This window comes from Oscarella lobularis, chromosome 3, assembly GCF_947507565.1.
Source record: "Oscarella lobularis chromosome 3, ooOscLobu1.1, whole genome shotgun sequence".
NCBI lineage: Eukaryota > Metazoa > Porifera > Homoscleromorpha > Homosclerophorida > Oscarellidae > Oscarella > Oscarella lobularis.
This window is the reverse complement of record NC_089177.1, coordinates 177,778-194,950: the sequence shown is the minus strand read 5'-3', so window position 1 is coordinate 194,950 and position 17,173 is coordinate 177,778. Positions and strand designations below refer to the sequence as shown.

The 17,173-nt window shown below is 46.4% G+C and overlaps 4 protein-coding genes and 1 long non-coding RNA gene across 6 annotated transcripts; 4 read left to right on the top strand and 1 right to left on the bottom strand.

The window, feature by feature from the left end:
- The first annotated feature begins 8 nt into the window (after positions 1–8).
- On the top strand, positions 9–4,416 carry LOC136184351 (TELO2-interacting protein 1 homolog). Its single transcript, XM_065971234.1, has 27 exons — positions 9–222; positions 267–394; positions 449–527; positions 579–870; positions 943–1,021; positions 1,071–1,189; positions 1,237–1,289; positions 1,342–1,438; positions 1,492–1,522; positions 1,574–1,651; positions 1,712–1,836; positions 1,885–2,071; positions 2,124–2,253; positions 2,308–2,508; positions 2,556–2,606; positions 2,655–2,750; positions 2,798–2,824; positions 2,874–2,916; positions 2,964–3,201; positions 3,253–3,305; positions 3,361–3,469; positions 3,524–3,609; positions 3,659–3,774; positions 3,822–3,891; positions 3,956–4,042; positions 4,094–4,207; positions 4,257–4,416. The coding sequence occupies exons 1-27, from the start codon at positions 41–43 to the stop codon at positions 4,320–4,322; spliced, it is 2,937 nt and encodes a 978-aa protein (XP_065827306.1). The 5' UTR covers positions 9–40; the 3' UTR covers positions 4,323–4,416.
- LOC136184976 (mitochondrial proton/calcium exchanger protein-like) lies at positions 4,300–6,807 on the bottom strand. The gene is made up of 11 exons (XM_065972001.1): positions 6,450–6,807; positions 6,249–6,392; positions 6,063–6,200; positions 5,806–6,009; positions 5,636–5,755; positions 5,451–5,582; positions 5,259–5,393; positions 5,182–5,208; positions 4,760–5,121; positions 4,570–4,708; positions 4,300–4,508 (listed from the first exon to the last, which is right to left on the bottom strand). The coding sequence occupies exons 1-11, from the start codon at positions 6,789–6,791 to the stop codon at positions 4,398–4,400; spliced, it is 1,854 nt and encodes a 617-aa protein (XP_065828073.1). The 5' UTR covers positions 6,792–6,807; the 3' UTR covers positions 4,300–4,397.
- LOC136184981 (uncharacterized) lies at positions 5,161–6,397 on the top strand. Its single transcript, XR_010669462.1, has 4 exons — positions 5,161–5,461; positions 5,517–5,569; positions 5,633–6,049; positions 6,098–6,397. It is a non-coding gene; the product is annotated as an uncharacterized lncRNA (long non-coding RNA).
- A 27-nt stretch (positions 6,808–6,834) lies between the features above and the next one.
- On the top strand, positions 6,835–9,121 carry LOC136184980 (A disintegrin and metalloproteinase with thrombospondin motifs 13-like). 2 transcript variants are annotated; one of them, XM_065972007.1, is made up of 6 exons: positions 6,835–7,070; positions 7,136–7,331; positions 7,387–7,461; positions 7,511–7,664; positions 7,726–7,907; positions 7,964–8,301. In XM_065972007.1, exons 2-6 carry the CDS (start codon positions 7,244–7,246, stop codon positions 8,281–8,283), a joined length of 819 nt encoding a protein of 272 aa, XP_065828079.1. In that variant the 5' UTR covers positions 6,835–7,070; positions 7,136–7,243; the 3' UTR covers positions 8,284–8,301. The 2 variants fall into 2 exon arrangements, 1 of the variants encoding a protein (XP_065828079.1); XR_010669461.1 differs by adding an exon at positions 8,571–9,121 and having other exon boundaries at positions 6,835–7,331; positions 7,511–7,907; positions 7,964–8,520.
- A 159-nt stretch (positions 9,122–9,280) lies between these two features.
- On the top strand, positions 9,281–17,108 carry LOC136184350 (hemicentin-1-like). Its single transcript, XM_065971233.1, has 26 exons — positions 9,281–9,443; positions 9,496–9,564; positions 9,629–9,761; positions 9,817–10,013; positions 10,064–10,405; positions 10,456–10,794; positions 10,928–11,263; positions 11,320–11,652; positions 11,721–12,053; positions 12,110–12,442; positions 12,494–12,826; positions 12,884–13,219; positions 13,266–13,601; positions 13,676–14,008; positions 14,064–14,414; positions 14,460–14,741; positions 14,805–14,811; positions 14,863–14,909; positions 14,962–15,103; positions 15,156–15,346; positions 15,399–15,737; positions 15,793–16,104; positions 16,300–16,356; positions 16,421–16,550; positions 16,600–16,792; positions 16,849–17,108. Exons 1-26 carry the CDS (start codon positions 9,359–9,361, stop codon positions 16,984–16,986), a joined length of 6,027 nt encoding a protein of 2,008 aa, XP_065827305.1. The 5' UTR covers positions 9,281–9,358; the 3' UTR covers positions 16,987–17,108.
- The last annotated feature ends 65 nt before the right edge of the window (positions 17,109–17,173 follow it).

Below are 17,173 nucleotides of genomic sequence, written 5' to 3'. Positions count from 1 at the left end.
TTGAAGACACGTGTGCATTTTTTTTTCTACGGGGCGCCTTATGACGGAAACGTTTGCTCGGCTGCGGCCTTTGTGCGTTCAGTTTGCAAAATCGCCGTCTCTGGGCAATATCGAGCCGCTGCGCGAAGAAGTGCGACTCCTCCAGAAGGGAGACGCCGAATTTCCTCATCCTTTGCTCGAATATGCTCTATTTCCACTTCTACTGCACTTGAAATCGGAGAAGTAAGTTGCTCTTAGCTAAAAACTGCCTAATCCTGCCTTTTTAGAGTGCCAGAATCTGTTATTCTAGCCATTCTCGACTGTTTATCGATTCTCTTTCGCACGTGTCCCGTAGCAAAGCAGTCTCTTTTGGAAGACATAATCACAACGATATATAGCTTGCACATGAACAAAGGCAAGAGAAAGAGACCCTTTGCACGCTACAGTCTCCTCACGCGAGAGTATGTAGATGCCAAAGAATTTTCTGAAGAGGTCAAACTTTCGAGCGTTATTTGTATCGACAATTTGCTACGATTCTGTTCGCTGGAGTACGGCAGTTGCTTTCAAAGATAAATATTTATTTATTGATTTTTTGTTAGAACAAGGCAGTGTCTTTACACGATTCATTTGATGCCCAGTCTCGGCTTTGCGGTGTCGATTACGTTGAAGTTTATTGAAAAGGAGAAACTAAAGCGTTTGAAATTGAAAGCAGTCGAATGTCTTCTGACCCTTTGTTGGTTGGACGAGAGCGAGGATCTAGGACGGAGATCTCACGTTTTGGCGTCGTTTTTGCCCGGCATCACTTCTACCCTAGCTAAAGTTATTTTATCGGATAATATTCAGCAGAGTCACGTGAGTTATATAAACGATATTTTTCTACTTGATAGCTATTTTAATTAATAGGAAATCACTTCTGTAAGCATCAAAGCTGTCTGTATGATCGGCTAGTATGTTTGGCTTTAGAATTCTCTTGGGGCATTCTCAGCTTTCGTATCTGTGGTATTTAATAATAGTTTAATGTCCCAAAGGGACAATGTTAAAGGTATAGAGCTACAGAAAGAATAGAAGAAGAATCTAGTATGTTTTACTAGAAGGTTCTGAGGCGAACTTGCTGGTTATTAGAGACTCTGATTGGTGGAAACGTTCAGCTAATAAGCTAGATACTGTATTACAGAAAATATGTTCTCTTAGATTGTGGACTCACTGGAAGGTATAGTTTGAATATATATACTTATTTTCTTATGTTTTTTTGTTTAGGTTAGATTGGCTTTGTGTCAATTTTCTTCTCAGCTTTTAAATAATTGTCACCAGTGCGTTTTATCTGTGTAGTTATTTAATTTTTATTATTTATTGAGGATTTAGGTCGTTGGAGGAGTCGGTTCCTTGTTTAGCTGAGTGTCTAATGGTGCATATTTGTGATGACTATGAAGCGGTTGCCACTTGCGCCAAATCGGCTCTGGTATGTTAATCAATAACAATGTGCACGGTTATGACGTAGGCGTTTTCTCTTAGGCAACTTTTTCTTCTCAACTTGAAGACGAAAGTAAGGTTTTTTTCGAAACTTCTCCACTTTTAGTCGACGAATCGAGTTTAGGACTTTCTCTATTGGCACTTCTCGAAAAGAATATTTTCGCGTTATTCACGTCCTTTCCTTCCCTTATAAAATCCTCAGGTAATGATGATGAGTAGTAGTAGTATTGTGCTCTTGCTTAGTAGCGTTTCTTTGCATCAGACTCATCCAAGAGATTAGGCACTTTGAGTCTTCTTCTCGGCTATTTTGAAATGCTGGGGAGTAGAGTGTCCACATTCTTGAGTTCTGTGCACCATTTGCGTCGATTGTCTCAGGCAATCTTGCAGGTATAATTGCGTGCAACTTCCCCTAGGCTACTCCTTTATCTCTAAAAGGTGCTTGAGCTCGAAATGAACAGTCGAAAAATATGGGAACTTGAAGTTTCGATTATAAACGAGCCGAAACTCGAATCCCAAGTTCCAGCTACGAACGAACTCTATAGCCTGCTTCATTTCAAGCACTTTTCGGATCAGGAAACGCTTCAATTATTGGTGAAAATTTGCCGACGACTCGGTCAATACGGTAATTGAAATCGCGTCACCATTTTTCATTAGATAGAGTTGTAATTACCTAGGAGATACGTCTCTTTTGCTTGATCATTTTCTCGAGATATTTTGCACCAGCGAAACGCTTCGACTTCAAGCAGCACTAGCAATCAACGAAATTCTTCGCGGTTCAAGCGACGCGAATTCCGTGCACACATCGTACGGATAAAAAAGATAAAAAATGTATTCCTGAATTATGAAATTTTCTCGCAGAACCGTTCTTTCTACGTACTTGTCCTCGGATTATTGGGACGAGGGTTTGCGAACCGATAGTCGCGATGCTTTGCTATTCTGTCTACTGATTGATGGCGTGGCCGCCTGTGCTGAGGCTATTGGTAAAGATTTCGACGATTGTCTCTATGTTTCGCTTTGTCCGGTTGTCGAGAAACTCGGAAGTCTTAGAGAAATTGTCAGGTGAGACGAAGCATACGTAGGAAGGGCTCAGATGCATGGTTCCCTAGGGAGACGGCGTATAGAGCGTTGTGCGTTATTGCTATTCGGTGTGGATACGTGTAAGTTATTGATTAATTAAGGATTTTCGAGGGGAGATCGTTTCTTAGTTCTGTTCGGGATTTGATTGCCAAGAATGTTTCGTATATGATTGATGCCGCGTTTTCTGGGTTGAGACATCTTACGGAGACTTCCGTCTCACCGAGGTATAGCACTGTGGGGATGGGGCATCTTGATATTTGGCTTTTCTAAGGATTCTACGAGTGCTTCTTCAGTACAGGTAGACTACTAAAATTAATTTTTATTTAATATTTAAATTGCTATTATAGTGATTCTACTATACTTTCGATTCTTGATGATACTTTGGATGAAGTATGATGGGAGGTTTGTTTCTTTTCTTTTCTGACGATTTGGTGCAGATTTTTCGGGCGTTGGAGAATGGATTCGGCTCTAGGATCGGTCTCCTTTTGCCCGTTCTATCATCGCTAGTTGAAGCAGTGAGACGTTGGTTTCCTCAACAGGAAAGAAACGACGATGAGAAGGCGAAGAGCAATCTATCTCTGTGCGACTTCTACGCAGAATTAGAACGGGAATTCGCTGAAGAGAAAATGCCGAAAGAGACGGCAGAAAACGCCAATGAAGAGGAGCAGAGTATTGGTTAGTGATATGACTCTTACAGTACAATAAATTATGTCTAGTTACGAATAGACGAAAATCAGGCGAAAACTCCTCTTCCCGAACACCAATGCCTTACTCTCAAGGTTTTTCTAGGTTTTCCGTCATTAGTCGTAAAGCGAGACGGTGTTTTTTCGTTAGATTTTGAACGCTTGCGTCAAATTCGTTGGAGTTCCGGACAGCATTCGTCTTTCGTCTCAAGTCCTTTCAGTCATTGAGAGCGGCTTGTACGTAGTGACCAGCGCAACTGGTAGGCCACATGCACGCAGTAGAAATTATAGAGCGAGCGAGCGAGATCGTTTAGACGAAGTCCTTCCGTTTATTCACACGCTATTGTCTCCCCTGACGAGTCTACTCGCGCACGATGACGATGACTTGACTTCCATAGCGGTGAGAAAGAAGTTTAACTGTCGTTTCTTCGTTGACTAGTGTGTATTAGGTGTTTGGTCTTGTTCGCGCGATTGCGACCGTTTCTGGAGACTTCTTTTCTCGTCGCTTGATGGATCGAGTGTGGCCAGCAATTCGGGCGATTTTACGCGGAGCCGACAAAAACTCGTAAGGGGGGGAAAACGCGAATTCAATATCTTTTTCTTTTCTTTCAGTCTGGTTGGAAGACGACGCATTAATCTGGAGACAGCCGCTCTATCGACACTAGACCTTATGGCTCGCAAGGTTTGATTATTTATTTATTTATTTATTTATTTATTTATTTATTTATTTATGACCCCGTCTAAAGTTGAAAATAGCTGAGAAAGATCTTCTAGGCATATCTGTCGCTCTTCTCGATTATCTGAGTCATAGTCGATCGCGAGAAGTAATAGAGGTACGAGGGGAGTTATAATAGACACGCGAAGGCTTTGATTCTCGCTCTAAGGCGGCAATACGCGTCGTAGAAGCTCTAACGGTTGCTAACGGCGATCTGGCGTGGCTTGTTTTCAGCGGAAAACAAGTGCTGAAGTCCATAGCCCCCGGATTTCCTTCGATTCACGTAAGGAAATGGGGTTATATGCGCGTAAACGAACGTTGATTCGTTGTAGGTGCACGGGGGCAGAGAAATAAGCGGCGATTTGATGCAGAGCCTTCGCCGCATTGTCAATAGTTAATAGTGTACATAGTCCAAATGCTCGTAATTCGGAATACGGGATAAAAAGCACTGTTCTCCTCACAAATATTACGAATTACGACTGCTTAATCTCAGCCGTCGTTTTTTCCTTCTTTAGAAGATCCATAACGGCGGATATGTGCTCCGGCTTTAGATCGGTATCTTCCTTAGCAATCATCTCAACAGCCTATAGAAGAAAAAAAAGAGAGAAGATCTTTTTTTTCTTTGAGCAATTTCTACGGACTTACGTCTAAGACGTCGTCGACTTTTATGCTGCCGTCCGAATCGTCGTCGAGTACTTCGCATATTCGTCGCACTTTCGTTTCGCTCGGCATTTTTTTGAGCGTTTTTAGAGCGTCGGCCAACTGCTCTGTCGTCACCACGCAACTAGGGGGGAAAAACGATGGAAAATGATGATTTTTTGCTTGGTGAATTTACTCAATTTGGCTCTCTTCTTCGGCTAAGTTCTCCTTCATCTCTTTCATTGCTGTGTCGATTTGCGAGACCATTTTTTTGACGCGTTTCTCCAATCTCGCCGCTCCTTTCTTCACTTCCTCTTCCTCGGACAACGCAACTTCGATCGTCTCGTCTTCCTTCGCCTTCGTCTTCTCCAATTCGTCTTTGAGCTCTTCCAGCGTTTCCTTCTCTTCGGCGAGCGGCTCCTTGAGCGATACGACGACCTCCGCTATGTCAAGGAGTTCCTCTTTGGAGATTTCTTCGTCCGGTTGCGGCGCTGGAGACGGCGTTGTCGTTGCCGTCGTCTCCACGCCCGTGGAACTCGTCATAACAGGAGCAACGTCCTTAGAAGAAAAAAATGACGTCATAAAGTATTAATCAAAGATATTTATTTATTTATTTACTTTGATTTCTTCAGCTTGGGCTTCTTTCTGGATGACATTTTAAATGAATGGAAACGACGAATTAATTGTGAATTTACCTTTTGTTTTTGTTTGAGTTCCTCCGCCTTTTCCTGAACGATTTTCTCCTCTTCTTTCTTTAGAACGTCGAGACGCTGTTTGTTGTGAACTCGTTCGCCTTCCTGTTCGGCCGCTTTGATCTGCGCCTCGCCGACCTCGAGAAAAGAAAAAGGAGAAATCTCCTTTTTTATGTATGAAGAAGTAGGACTAACCATGTCTTGAGGTAGGGAAGAGAGCGTCGCTTGAAGATGATCGGTTGTTGGCACGTTTTCGGGTAGATAAAGCGCGCGAGAGAGCAAGAGAAGAGAGGCGGGAACTTGCTCTTTCAAATGCAAGTCCAACCACTAGAAAAAAAACGCTATTTATTATTTATTTATTTATTTATTTATTTTAGTACCTGGTTGAGTTGGGATTGGAGGCGAGCTTTTGGGACTCCAATAGCTCTCATGCCTCGCGCTTGATTGGCTCCCTGCAATTCAGCAGTGGATAAAGAATCAATTCCCTCATTTTGAATCAACTACAAGAGAAAAAATCAATAAGTGATATATATCTATATATTTATTTTACTTTGTCGTCTGCTTCCAGTTGTCTCAGTTTCATTCGGAGTTGAAATCGCAGGAAATTGTTCGTTCCTACGGGTTGAAGTAGCAAGAGTTTGCAAAGAGCGACGAGCTGGGGTCGCGACAAATTATCCAGAGTCAATTCATCCTCAAACAATTTGGAAAACTTGAGCAGGTCTTTCGTTGACGCTTGCTCGCCAGAATCCCGGATCTATGAGAAAAAAGATCCTGATTGGTTCTCGCCGAAAAATGTAAGGTGTTTACGTTTTCAAAAAATCTCGCGAATTCTTTAACGACAGGGTCCTTTTTCTTGGTTTTTGCTACGGCCATTTCTTGGATTGTCTCCTGTAGAAATTTGGCCATCTCTAACTTGACCTTCAGTTCTGATTTCTTTCGTTTTTCCTATAGGATTAATTAACCCTTGTTCTTTTTTCTTCTCTTTTGTCTTGCCTTTCCGGATTTTTTCTCGAATGTGCTGGGAAGCATGTTGGGAAATAGAGCTAGTGCAACCGGAAGTAAAAATTCCATAAATGGAACGACAATGAAAACGGAAAAGGGGACGAGACGAAAGAGATCCGAAGCGGTTCGAATGAACTGGAGAAAAGGTTTTCTTAATTATTTGAAAAAAATATTTCCAATTATGGATTTTACCTGTTTTCTTTCTCTTCTTGTTAGCGTTTCACCTCGCATCGATTTCAATAGGAAGCGCGACGAAATTTTGACGTCATAGTAGAGCAATTTGAAACCGGAGTAGTAATGAAGCGCTTCGCCCTTGATTCGTTGCCATATGGACGGTTTGACGATTTGCTCTGATTTTTCGGAGTCTTTTCGAGATTTTGGTGAAGATTCCGGACTCGACGACGCACAGAATCGAATAATTTGAGGCCGAAGGCAGCGGACAAGCTGAAAATCTGGCCGAACGGAGTCAATTGGCCGAATAGGAACGACGAAGAGCCGCGAATATCGAAAGGTCAGCCGCACGCAGCGATACATTACGCGTGACGTCAATTGTACGGGTCTCTCAGGTTGACCTCAGTTTAGTCACGTGTGCAAAGCAACGGTTAAAATCCGCGGATCTACGCTGCGTAGAGGAGCAGACCCGAACTAAAAGTTTGATGCAGCGGCAAGGGAGACTCTATAACGTGCTGCGCAAAGCGCGTCTCGAAAAAGTGGAACCTTGACGGCATGGAATCGTAGCGAGGAGCAATGGCTGCTATATCTACTAGCTGATCTGGAATTTCACAATCGCGCGTGCAGCTCGTGTTTGTACAGGTGGACATCTGAATCTGCTCCCAGGTTATCTGATTTTATTGGGTGAGAGACACACTTATGTTTAGGACTTTCCGCTGAGAATGATTTCAGCATTCGTATCAAAGTCGATGATATAAGAAGAGCGGGAAGCGTAGTCAGTCTCCTGTCAGTTGAGAGACAGACGCCAATTTGTCATGTGGTACAAACAGGACAGCATCAGCAGCAGCGGGAGCGCTGTGATTTTTCTCCTCCTGTCTACGCTTGGACCAGTCTTTTCGCAAGGTGACGTCGTGATTCGGCCTGTTTTCCGCCGAAGCGGTTTCATGCTTTTTACTAGAAACTCCACCGGACGTCGGCATGTATATGTGGCGAGTCATTGTAGGATCGTGCAGTCGCACATGTGGTCCGAGCGGTAAATTGCAATGAGCTGTTTGCCAATTGCTCGAAAACTCTTTGTCTAGGCATTAGACTGACATTGGTTATTTGCACTAATCCGCAATTTTGTACCGACGATGAAAAACTTTATACCCACGATGACATTGTTTGCAGAAACCGTGGCCTGCCAAGACCCATGGCTCCACCAGAGGTTTGCAACAGAATACCTTGCCCGGGAGGGTACGTTTGTTCCGCCGCTGCAAAAGTAGCTAGTTGACATGATTTGCATCCTTGAACTCAGATGGATAGTAGGAGAGTATGGAGACTGCTCTAGCTACGGAAAAAGAACTCGCGACGTCTATTGTGAACAGAGACCAATCGTGAACATGGAAGCGCTTTACACCGCCTCGCTTGGAGAGCCAAGACGCGCTAGTGATTCGGCATGTATAGCACCGAAACCATCAACAATACAAGAATGCTCTCGTAAACCTAAGGAACTCGCTCGAGAGTGTGAATGTTTTATCTGTCAGTTTTTTTAGTCGCGCCCGAGATTGCTACTCCACTGGTTTCCCACCAAGACGCTTTCTATGCTGTGGGCCAGGAGGGGTGCATTCACCACGGCAGACAACTCTCAATTGACGCCGTTATCGTTGCCGGTTCACCAATGCCCACTCTGACTTGGACGCTTGCAGATAGCACGGAGCTGGCCGTCAACGAGACGTCCGGAAGGGCACGCGTGCTCGCCAACGGAACGCTTGTGGTTGCGAATGTCAAAGACAGAGATGACGGTATTTACGTTGCGACGGCGAAAAACGAACATGGCAAAGATATGAAAATGTCGAAAATAACTGTCGTGTGATACAGTAGTCGATGTTAACGCGCTGACGTCAAATGTACGGGTCTCTCAGTTTGATTGAGGTCACGCGTGCAGTTTATGGCCGAAGTCTGTTCTACGCCGAAATCGCACGTTATAGAGTCCCTTTCGCCACTGCGTCAAATCTTTAGTCCTATATTGAACACGATGCGTCGATCAGTGCTGCGTTTGACGGAGAAATCGATAACATCCGCCCAAATCGTGCAGTCGCGTCGATATGCTGTACATTTATTGTCGTGTGCCTCGCGCACGCGTGACCAGTATTTGTACAGGTGGATCCCCGAAGATGTAGTCATGAGTCCCTGGGGTGAGCAGATAATTTAATATTATTCTTTTATCGCGGTTTGTAAAAGTGCTCCGCCCCTACTGTTGCACCGTAAAGTGTACGGGCTAACGTCGAAATCTATAATCGTGGTCGTAGACCCCCTCGAATTGAAACTGGCGCGTGCACGCGTGCAACTGTGACAGTATTGTTGATCAATGATCACGATAGTAGATCGTGATAGTCACGCGATCCCTTCCAAAGTAAATAAAACATCTCTTCGGACGTTTCCTCGAGAAGCACTTCAAAATCTATTTGCAATTCAGAGTTGCATTGATTCTTTGAAAAGATTTCAAGGGGGAAGCTAAGACGCACAAATTAAGGCAAACAAGTGTGCACGCATGTTTAAGATTCATAGAAGTGGAAGAGTCGAGTGACGAGGATGTTTTCGATTGGGTGGGAAACAAACAGTTGATAATGGGTTTTATGTATATACGCGCACTAACGTTTCACCTTTTCTGCTGAGATCATTCGCATCCAGCTCAAGAGTCAATGCATACTAGTATAAGATTTGAAAGCGTATCTCGCCATCGCCATCCGCGCCAAGTGTACGGAAGAAGCTTCGGTAACAGCTAGATGCGAGCACGTGACTCTATGATGGAGCTCATGTCTGAATATTCATATTAACTCTGTCCAAAGTAGGCGGAACTTAGGGCGTGACCGTACTCACTTGAGTCCCCTCTTAGTTGAGTCTCCTGTCAGTTGCGAGACCGAGGCCGGTTCGTCATCATCATCATCATGCGACGGCCCAAACAGGACGAGAGTTCTGTGCTTTTCCTCCTCCTCCTCCTCCTGTCTACGCTTGGAGCAGTCCTTTCGCAAGGTGACGTCGTGATTCGACTTTCGCTGAAGCAGTTTTTCATGCTTTGTGGTAGAAGCTCCACCGGCGGCCGATAGGTGGGACGTCGTTGTAGGATCGTGCAGTCACACGTGTGGTCCGAGGGGTAAAGCGAGATTCTTGCAATGGAGCACTTCGCCGATTATTCGAGAGCTCTTTGTCCACTATAGGCACTAAAGGAACGTTGGTTCGTTGCATTGATTCGAATTCCAATACCCAAGATGAAGTCGTTTGCAGAAACCTTGGTCTGCCAAGACCCGTGGCTCCACCAGAGGTTTGCAACAGAAAAGCTTGCCCTGGAATGTAAGTTCGCGTTCAGTTGCCTATATAGTAAACATCAGTAATTAATTTTACAAAGGTGGAAAATGGGAGAGTATGGGAATTGCTCTAGAGTTTGCTACGGAAATAGAACTCGTGACGTCTATTGCGAACAGGAACCAATCGTGAATGCAGAAGAGCTTAACACCGCCTCGCTTGGAGAGCCAATGCGCGCTAGCGATTCCGCATGTAGACCTCCAAAACCACAGACAATGCAAGAGTGCAATACCAATTGCAGTCAGTAAACCGCGATTAGAAATTGTATTTTTATCGTGACGTTTTTTTAGCCAAGCCCGAGATTGCTACTGCGCCGACAGTGAACCCGAGCCCAATTCGCGTTCCTTACGAAGACGCCTTCTACGCCGTCGGCCAGAATGGTTTCGTTCACCGCGGCAGACAGCTCTCAATTGACGCCGAAATCATCGCCGGTTTCCCCACGCCCACTCTGACGTGGACGCTTTCGGATGGCACCGAATTGGCCGTCAACGAGACGTCCGCAAGAGCGCGCGTACTCGCAAACGGAACGCTCGTTATTTCGAGCGTCGAAGACGCAGACGACGGCGATTACGTTGCGACGGCCGAAAACGTATACGGCGAAGACGTGAAAACGTCAACAATAACCGTCGTTTGTAAGTCGATACTTTGATAAGAACTGTCCAATGAGAATCACTTCTCAAAGGTCAGCCGTCCCTTGTCATCGTTCCACGCGAACCCGTCTCGACTATCGCTGATGGGGATCGTTTTTACTCGGCGGGTGGCGTCGATATGATGATTCAGCGCGGCGGCGATCTGCACGTGGATGTGTTTGTTGATGCCACTTGTCCAGATGTCAATTATGCATGGACTCTATTAGACGGTAGTCGGCTTCGGCCTGGCGAAACGTCGGGAAAGTATCGCGTTTTGGATAACGGCACACTTGTGATATCAAATACGGATTTATCGCTTTCGGGAGAGTATGGAGTTGAGATCAGCACAATCGGAGGTTCTGATGCAGCTGTGTCAACATTGACAGTACTTTGTAAGTAAAACTGTCGCGTAGCTCCTCCGCTGACGACGTTTTGTCTGGAGAGAGCACTCACGCACGTTTCCGGGCACGCGCCAGGTCGCGTGCGCGGAAATTAGAACTGTAACTTATACGCTTCATTCTATAGGTCGACCAACGATTGTTATTCCGCCCAGTCCCCCACCGAGTCTTCCCTACTCCGATCGCTCCTTCGCGGCGGGTCAGTCGTGGAGGGTGCGGACGGGATTTACTCTGCGAGCTGACGTCATTACGGATAACACGTGCCCGAACGTCAATGTCACGTGGACTCTTCCCAATGGAAATCGCCGCCTCGGCGTGGGCGAGTCGTCGGGACGGTTCAGCGTCCTCTCAAACGGATCTCTTGTCATCAGAAACGCAAATCTTGTCGACAGAGGACGCTACGCGATCGAGGCTCGCACAACGGGCGGCGCAGACACAGCATCGTCGCAACTCAATGTTATATGTAAGTATATATCCGGGAGCGTAGTCTACGTAGTCTCATTCTTTCTTGTCTCGCAGGCGAGCCGAGCATTATTCGAGGCACCGGATCGCCTGCAGGTTTGCCCGATTCGAATCGCTATTTCATCGCAGGACAACAGTGGAGAATACGAACCGGCTACGACCTCTACGCCGACGTTCGCATCGATCCAAGCTGCCCAGACGTCGATTTTCGATGGCAACTGGCAAACGGAATCGAACTCGCTCAAGGCGAATCGGCGAACGGCGTTCGAGTGCTCGCAAACGGAACGCTCGTGCTCCAGAACGCGCAAATCGCCGATACGGGCGAATACACGGTGACGGCGAGCAACGAAGGCGGAATGACGTCGACGAGCTCATCGCTCCAAGTTATTTGTAAGAATATATTTCGAATTTATGACGTCATAAATATATTTCGAATTTATGACGTCATAATTTTTTAGGTCGGCCCGCTATTATACCTGTATTGGCGCCGGTGACCGGTCTTCCGGAGTCGAATCGTCGTTTCGGTCTCGGACAAAATTGGGTCATACGAAAGGGATACACGTTGCAGGCGGACGTCTTCATTAATTCCAGCTGTCCTGACGTGAATATCACGTGGTATCTGCCCAGCGGTGACGAAATTCGAGCGGGAGAAACGAACGGGAGATTTAGCGTTCTATCCAATGGAACGCTTCTGATTACTGGCGCCGATCTTGGGGATATGGGTCAGTACAGAGCCGAAGCTCAAACAGAAGGTGGAATCAGCTCGCTTTCTTCGTCTCTAACCGTTCAATGTAAATCAATCAAAAATTGAAATCGAGTCAATTTTTTAAAGTATTATTATTTTTAGGTCGTCCGAGAATTGTTTCCGGTTCTGGGACGCCGTCTGGTCTTCCGTTTTCGAATCGCTATTTTGTCGTCGGAGAACGATGGACGATACGCACGGGATACGTCGTCTACGCGGACGTTCCCATCGATCCAAGCTGCCCAGACGTCGACATAGAGTGGCGTTTGCCGGACGGAAGTCGAATCGGGGAGGGGGAAAGTTCAGGCGATTACACAGTTCTTTCGAACGGGACTCTCGTTATTAATAACGCTCAGCTTTCCGACGCGGGAAGATACAGCGCTGTAGCGACTACAGAAGGCGGAACGAACGCCGCTCATTCAGATCTCGAAGTTATATGTAAGAGATTTGGAGTCTTTTTATATAAAGGGACGGGATTTTTGCTTATAGGCGTCCCGGATATTGTTCCCGCGTCCGGATCTCTTCCTGGTCGTCCCTTTTCTGATCGCGTTTTTGGCGTCGGGCAGCCATGGGTCGTACGAAATGGATACAATTTGCAAGCTGACGTCACGATTAATCCGAATTGTCCTGACGTGAATATCAGCTGGATTCTCGCGAATGGAAATCAAGTCGCAGTCGGCGAAACGTCGGGAAAATTCGGCGTATTAAATAATGGAACACTTATTATTCGAGGAACGGGATTAGCTGATATTGGCTCATATACGGCCGTCGCTACGACGCGAGGCGGAACAGATGACGTCACTTCACCACTAAAAGTTATCTGTAAGAAAAACCAATGATTTAATTAATTTTTCAAACCAAGTATTGTGTTTTTTTCAGGTGAGCCGCGAATTGTTTCCGGTACCGGCACTCTTCCGGGTCTTCCGGATTCAGATCGTTATTTTGTGGCGGGGCAAGACGAATGGGCCATACGAAATGGCTGGACTTTGTACGCGGATGTTGTCATCGATTCGCGTTGCCCGGATGTGAATATCACGTGGGTACTGGCGGACGGGTCTCTACTCGAAGCCGGGCAAAGACGCGGAAGATATTCCGTTTTGACAAACGGGACTCTCGTCGTCATGACGACGAGTTTGATTGACAGCGGCACATACGCAGTCGAAGCGAAAACCGAAGGCGGAACATCGTTGGTTTCATCTCAACTCAATGTCATCTGTAAGAAAGAATTAAATAAATAATTAAATAAATATTTTATTTATAGGTCGGCCTCAAATTGTTCCGGGTGTCGGATTTCTTCGGGGTTTACCTGAATCCGATCGATACTTTGTTGTAGGGCAAAGCAGTTGGAACATACGGACTGGCTATACGGCGTACGCTGACGTCATCATTAATCAAACGTGTCCCGACGTCAATATATCTTGGCGACTTTTCAACGGAAACGTTCTTCGCGCGGGAGAAACGAGTGGAAGATTTCAAGTCCTCGCAAACGGGACTCTCGTCATCGAGAACATCCGGTTGTCGAACCGAGGCGTATACGAGGCGACGGCGACGAATCGGGGAGGCTCGGACACGGCGTCATCTAGACTGGACGTAGGATGTAAGTGATTAAATACTTTGATTAAATACTTTGTTAGGGAGGGGGATCCCCTTTCTAACTAATACTCTATATAGGTCGTCCTCAAATTTCTCCTGCGCCTACGCTGGCTGCGAACGTTCCTAATAGCGATCGCTATCTGTTTGCTGGACAGAACTGGGTTGTTCGTCGAGGTCGACGTTTATCTGTCGATGTTGTCGTTGATCCGAGTTGTCCTGAGGTTGATATTAGTTGGATGGTGCCGAATGTCGGGCAAGTCGATGCGGGCGGCTCTTCGGGCGATTATGAAGTTTTGAGCAATGGGACGTTGGTTATAAGGGATTCTCAGGTTGTAAAAGAGGGGCAGTATCGCGTGACGATTGTATCGAGTGGCGGTTCGGATACAACGAACTCCGAGCTCTCGATCATATGTAAGATTTATATAAAATCGCTGAAATTTATTATCGTTTTTTTGGGGGGTTCTAGTTCCTCCAGAAATTCCAATTCCTCCAATCAGGCCAGAACCTCCTCCGTTTGTGCCTCCTGGAAACACAGTCACCGCTCCAGTGGGACAAGGTCGAGTTAGCACTCGTCCCGGACAAACTCTTTACATACGAGTGATTGGAGAGATTGAGGCTCGGCCTTTGGCTGACGTTGGGTGGTTATTCCCCGACGGAACGACGCTCGAGACGGGCGGATCACGAGGTCGATTTGAAGTGGCGGATAACGGGACACTTATCATAAGAAACGTGCAGGAAAGCGATCGGGGTACGTACGTCGTTCGAGCGACAAACGCGGCAGGAAGTGACAACGAAACGGTCCAAGTTTTTGTTATAAGTAAGGCGAATCAATGAAAAATATTTCTACTAACTCGCACCGTAGAACCACCGACTGATCTTCCTTCTATCACTGTGAATATTAATTCCGGCGAGAGACTCGTTTTAGATGCGGGTTTTGATGATAATTTGACGATCACTTGGACGATTCCGGGTGGGCAAACGCTGCAACGCGGCGAAACCTTTGGCGGAAAATATTCGGTCTCTTTGGCGCTTTCGACTCGAATGGTCGTGGAAAATGTTCAGCCAGGGGACGACGGCACGTACACGGTGACAGCAGAAAATGAAGCCGGAGAAGCAAGGCAAATTATCACGGTCACCGTCACAGGTCAGATTTATGACGTCGTGTAGACAATGAGATCATTTGCTAAACACGTACGTTCTTTTTTAGACTACGCGTGAGTTAAACGACAAAAGTCTTTGTCTACGTGCGAGATTATTTTGTTTAGTTACGATATCCGAAGGAATCCTTGTACAGTTACGTGCGGGGCGTCGGGTAAGTTAGCAATTTCATATGTTTCCTACGCAATAATTGCTTTTTTTTGAAGGCGTACAAGTGGCTCGTATTGTCTGTGTCGAGGCCTCCACTCGTGCTATTGCGAATGAGAATAGGTGCGTTGTCGCTGAACGAGCGCGGCCCGCCACACTTCCGCCGCCACTTCCGTGTAACAGAGTGTCGTGCAGACGAGAGTAAGTCGAATTTGTAGCAGTGACATCATGAATATATATAATGTACATATAGTTTCACTTGGGATACAGGTGATTGGTCACCTGATCCCTGTTCCCAATCTTGCTCTTTCTATCAGCGTCGTCGTGTCAGCTGTTTAGTAATAAATGACGCGACTTCTAATGATACCATAGTGGACGATATCGAATGCGTTGGATATCCGAAGCCCCTTGATCGTCGCATCTGCAACGAAGATCAATGCTTTAGTACCGAAAGCAATAAATTAATTATTATTGATTTATTGATTTTTCGCTTTAGTTCCTCCCAAGTTTCGCTCTCCGCCTCCCATCGTCATGCCCATCAATAAATCGCCCGTCTACAATCGCTACGATCTCTACCAAAGCGTTATTGGCGTTCAAGGGCGCTATCTCTTCGTCGACGCCGTCCTGGCTAAAGGATATCCCCCTGGCGCCGTTCAATGGACTTTTCCCGATATGACCTACTTGGATCCGGGACAGTCGCGTGGTCGCTTTACGGTTTTCCGCAACGGAACGCTTCGCATCTCGAACGTACGTTACGACGATCGAGGCCAGTATGTGACGATTGCACGAAATCGAGTCGGATGGGATCGAGCCTTTTCTCCTTTCACTATATACGGTATGTATAAAAGTGTCGCGGGGGGTCTCAGTAGAAAAGAACTACGAGTCTTTAGTTCCTCCCAATATTACGTCACATAAAGTGTACCGGAAGTACAGGCCAGAGGACGTCTCTCCGCTATCGCCTTCGCACTTGGTGCGACCGGGCGAAAAAGTTGCAATTCAATGCAGATATTGGGGATCGCCCCAACCGATTTTATCGTGGACGTTCAATGGGGCTCCCGTTCGGTTCAATAATCGCGTCAAGGTCGATAATACGGGCTGTTTGATTATAAGCGGCGTGCGACCGAGCGACGCCGGCGTCTATCGATGCATTGCGACCAACGTCGTCGGCGTGGACACGAGAACGGTTTCTCTTGCTGTCGAACGTAAGTACACTTTGATTTTTTTATATCTGTTGGGTTTCCTTATAGTTAATACGATTTTTATTTCTATTTTTGGTCGTTTGACGTTATCATTCTAGTGCCTGTTCTTGGTTGCGTCCGTTCGCGCGAGAATTAGAGCGATTTGTAGTCTAGTTCCTCCGATTTTATTAACCGTACTTATTCGAGATTTCTGCGTAGGTTCTACTGTGGAGTGGGTTCGGACAGCTCCGGCCTGTTCTGAGCCGTGTGGCGGAGGTTTGTAGTTTTCTCTCGGTCGTCCTGCGGACGGATGCACTTTAGCTGATTATGTTTATGTTAGGAACTAGAGTTGTGTCTTCAGAATGTCGATCTATGACGACGAATCTTAGAGTGGACAGTCTCGAATGCGCAGATAAGAGGAGACCCCTTTCCTATAGGGAATCGTGCAACGTCGTTTCGTGTCCGGCAAGGTATTGATTAGTATTTCATCGCTTCAAGTGCGACTATTTGCTGCTCTAGATGGCACGCAAGCGCGTACGGAACGTGCAGTTCGACGTCGTGCACTGAAACGCGAGAAGTCGTCTGCGAACAGAGAATCAATGGGAAGACGGTGCCCGTTTCTCAGCGTACTTGTGCGGCGAGCGCTAAACCACCGGATGTGCGGCAGTGCGTTCGTTATCGCGGCACGTGGGGGGCGTCTGATTGGTCGGAGGTTTGTGTAGACGACTTAATTTCCCTGTTATTGCGCGCGCTAATTGGTGGTTTTAGTGTTCGTGCGGCGAGGATAAAGGGCAAGGGAAGCAGAAGCGAAAGGTGAAGTGTGTGGATCCTTGCGGGAAAGGGAGAGAAGTGACGTGTGACGGCCCAAAACCACATCATCATCAAGAGTGTAGTTGCAAGACATAATTCGGCGGCGGTCGATACGGAAATTTGCATGTTATCAGGTCAGCATTTGTGTGAACTCCTTCTTTTCCCCGCTCGTTCTTTGATGTGCGCGAAAGTTTATCTAACGTTTTGCGTAAATTGCGTGGCGTACTTCTACGTGAGATAGCGTACTTCACAACGCAACCCGAATTGCACAATCGAATTGCGG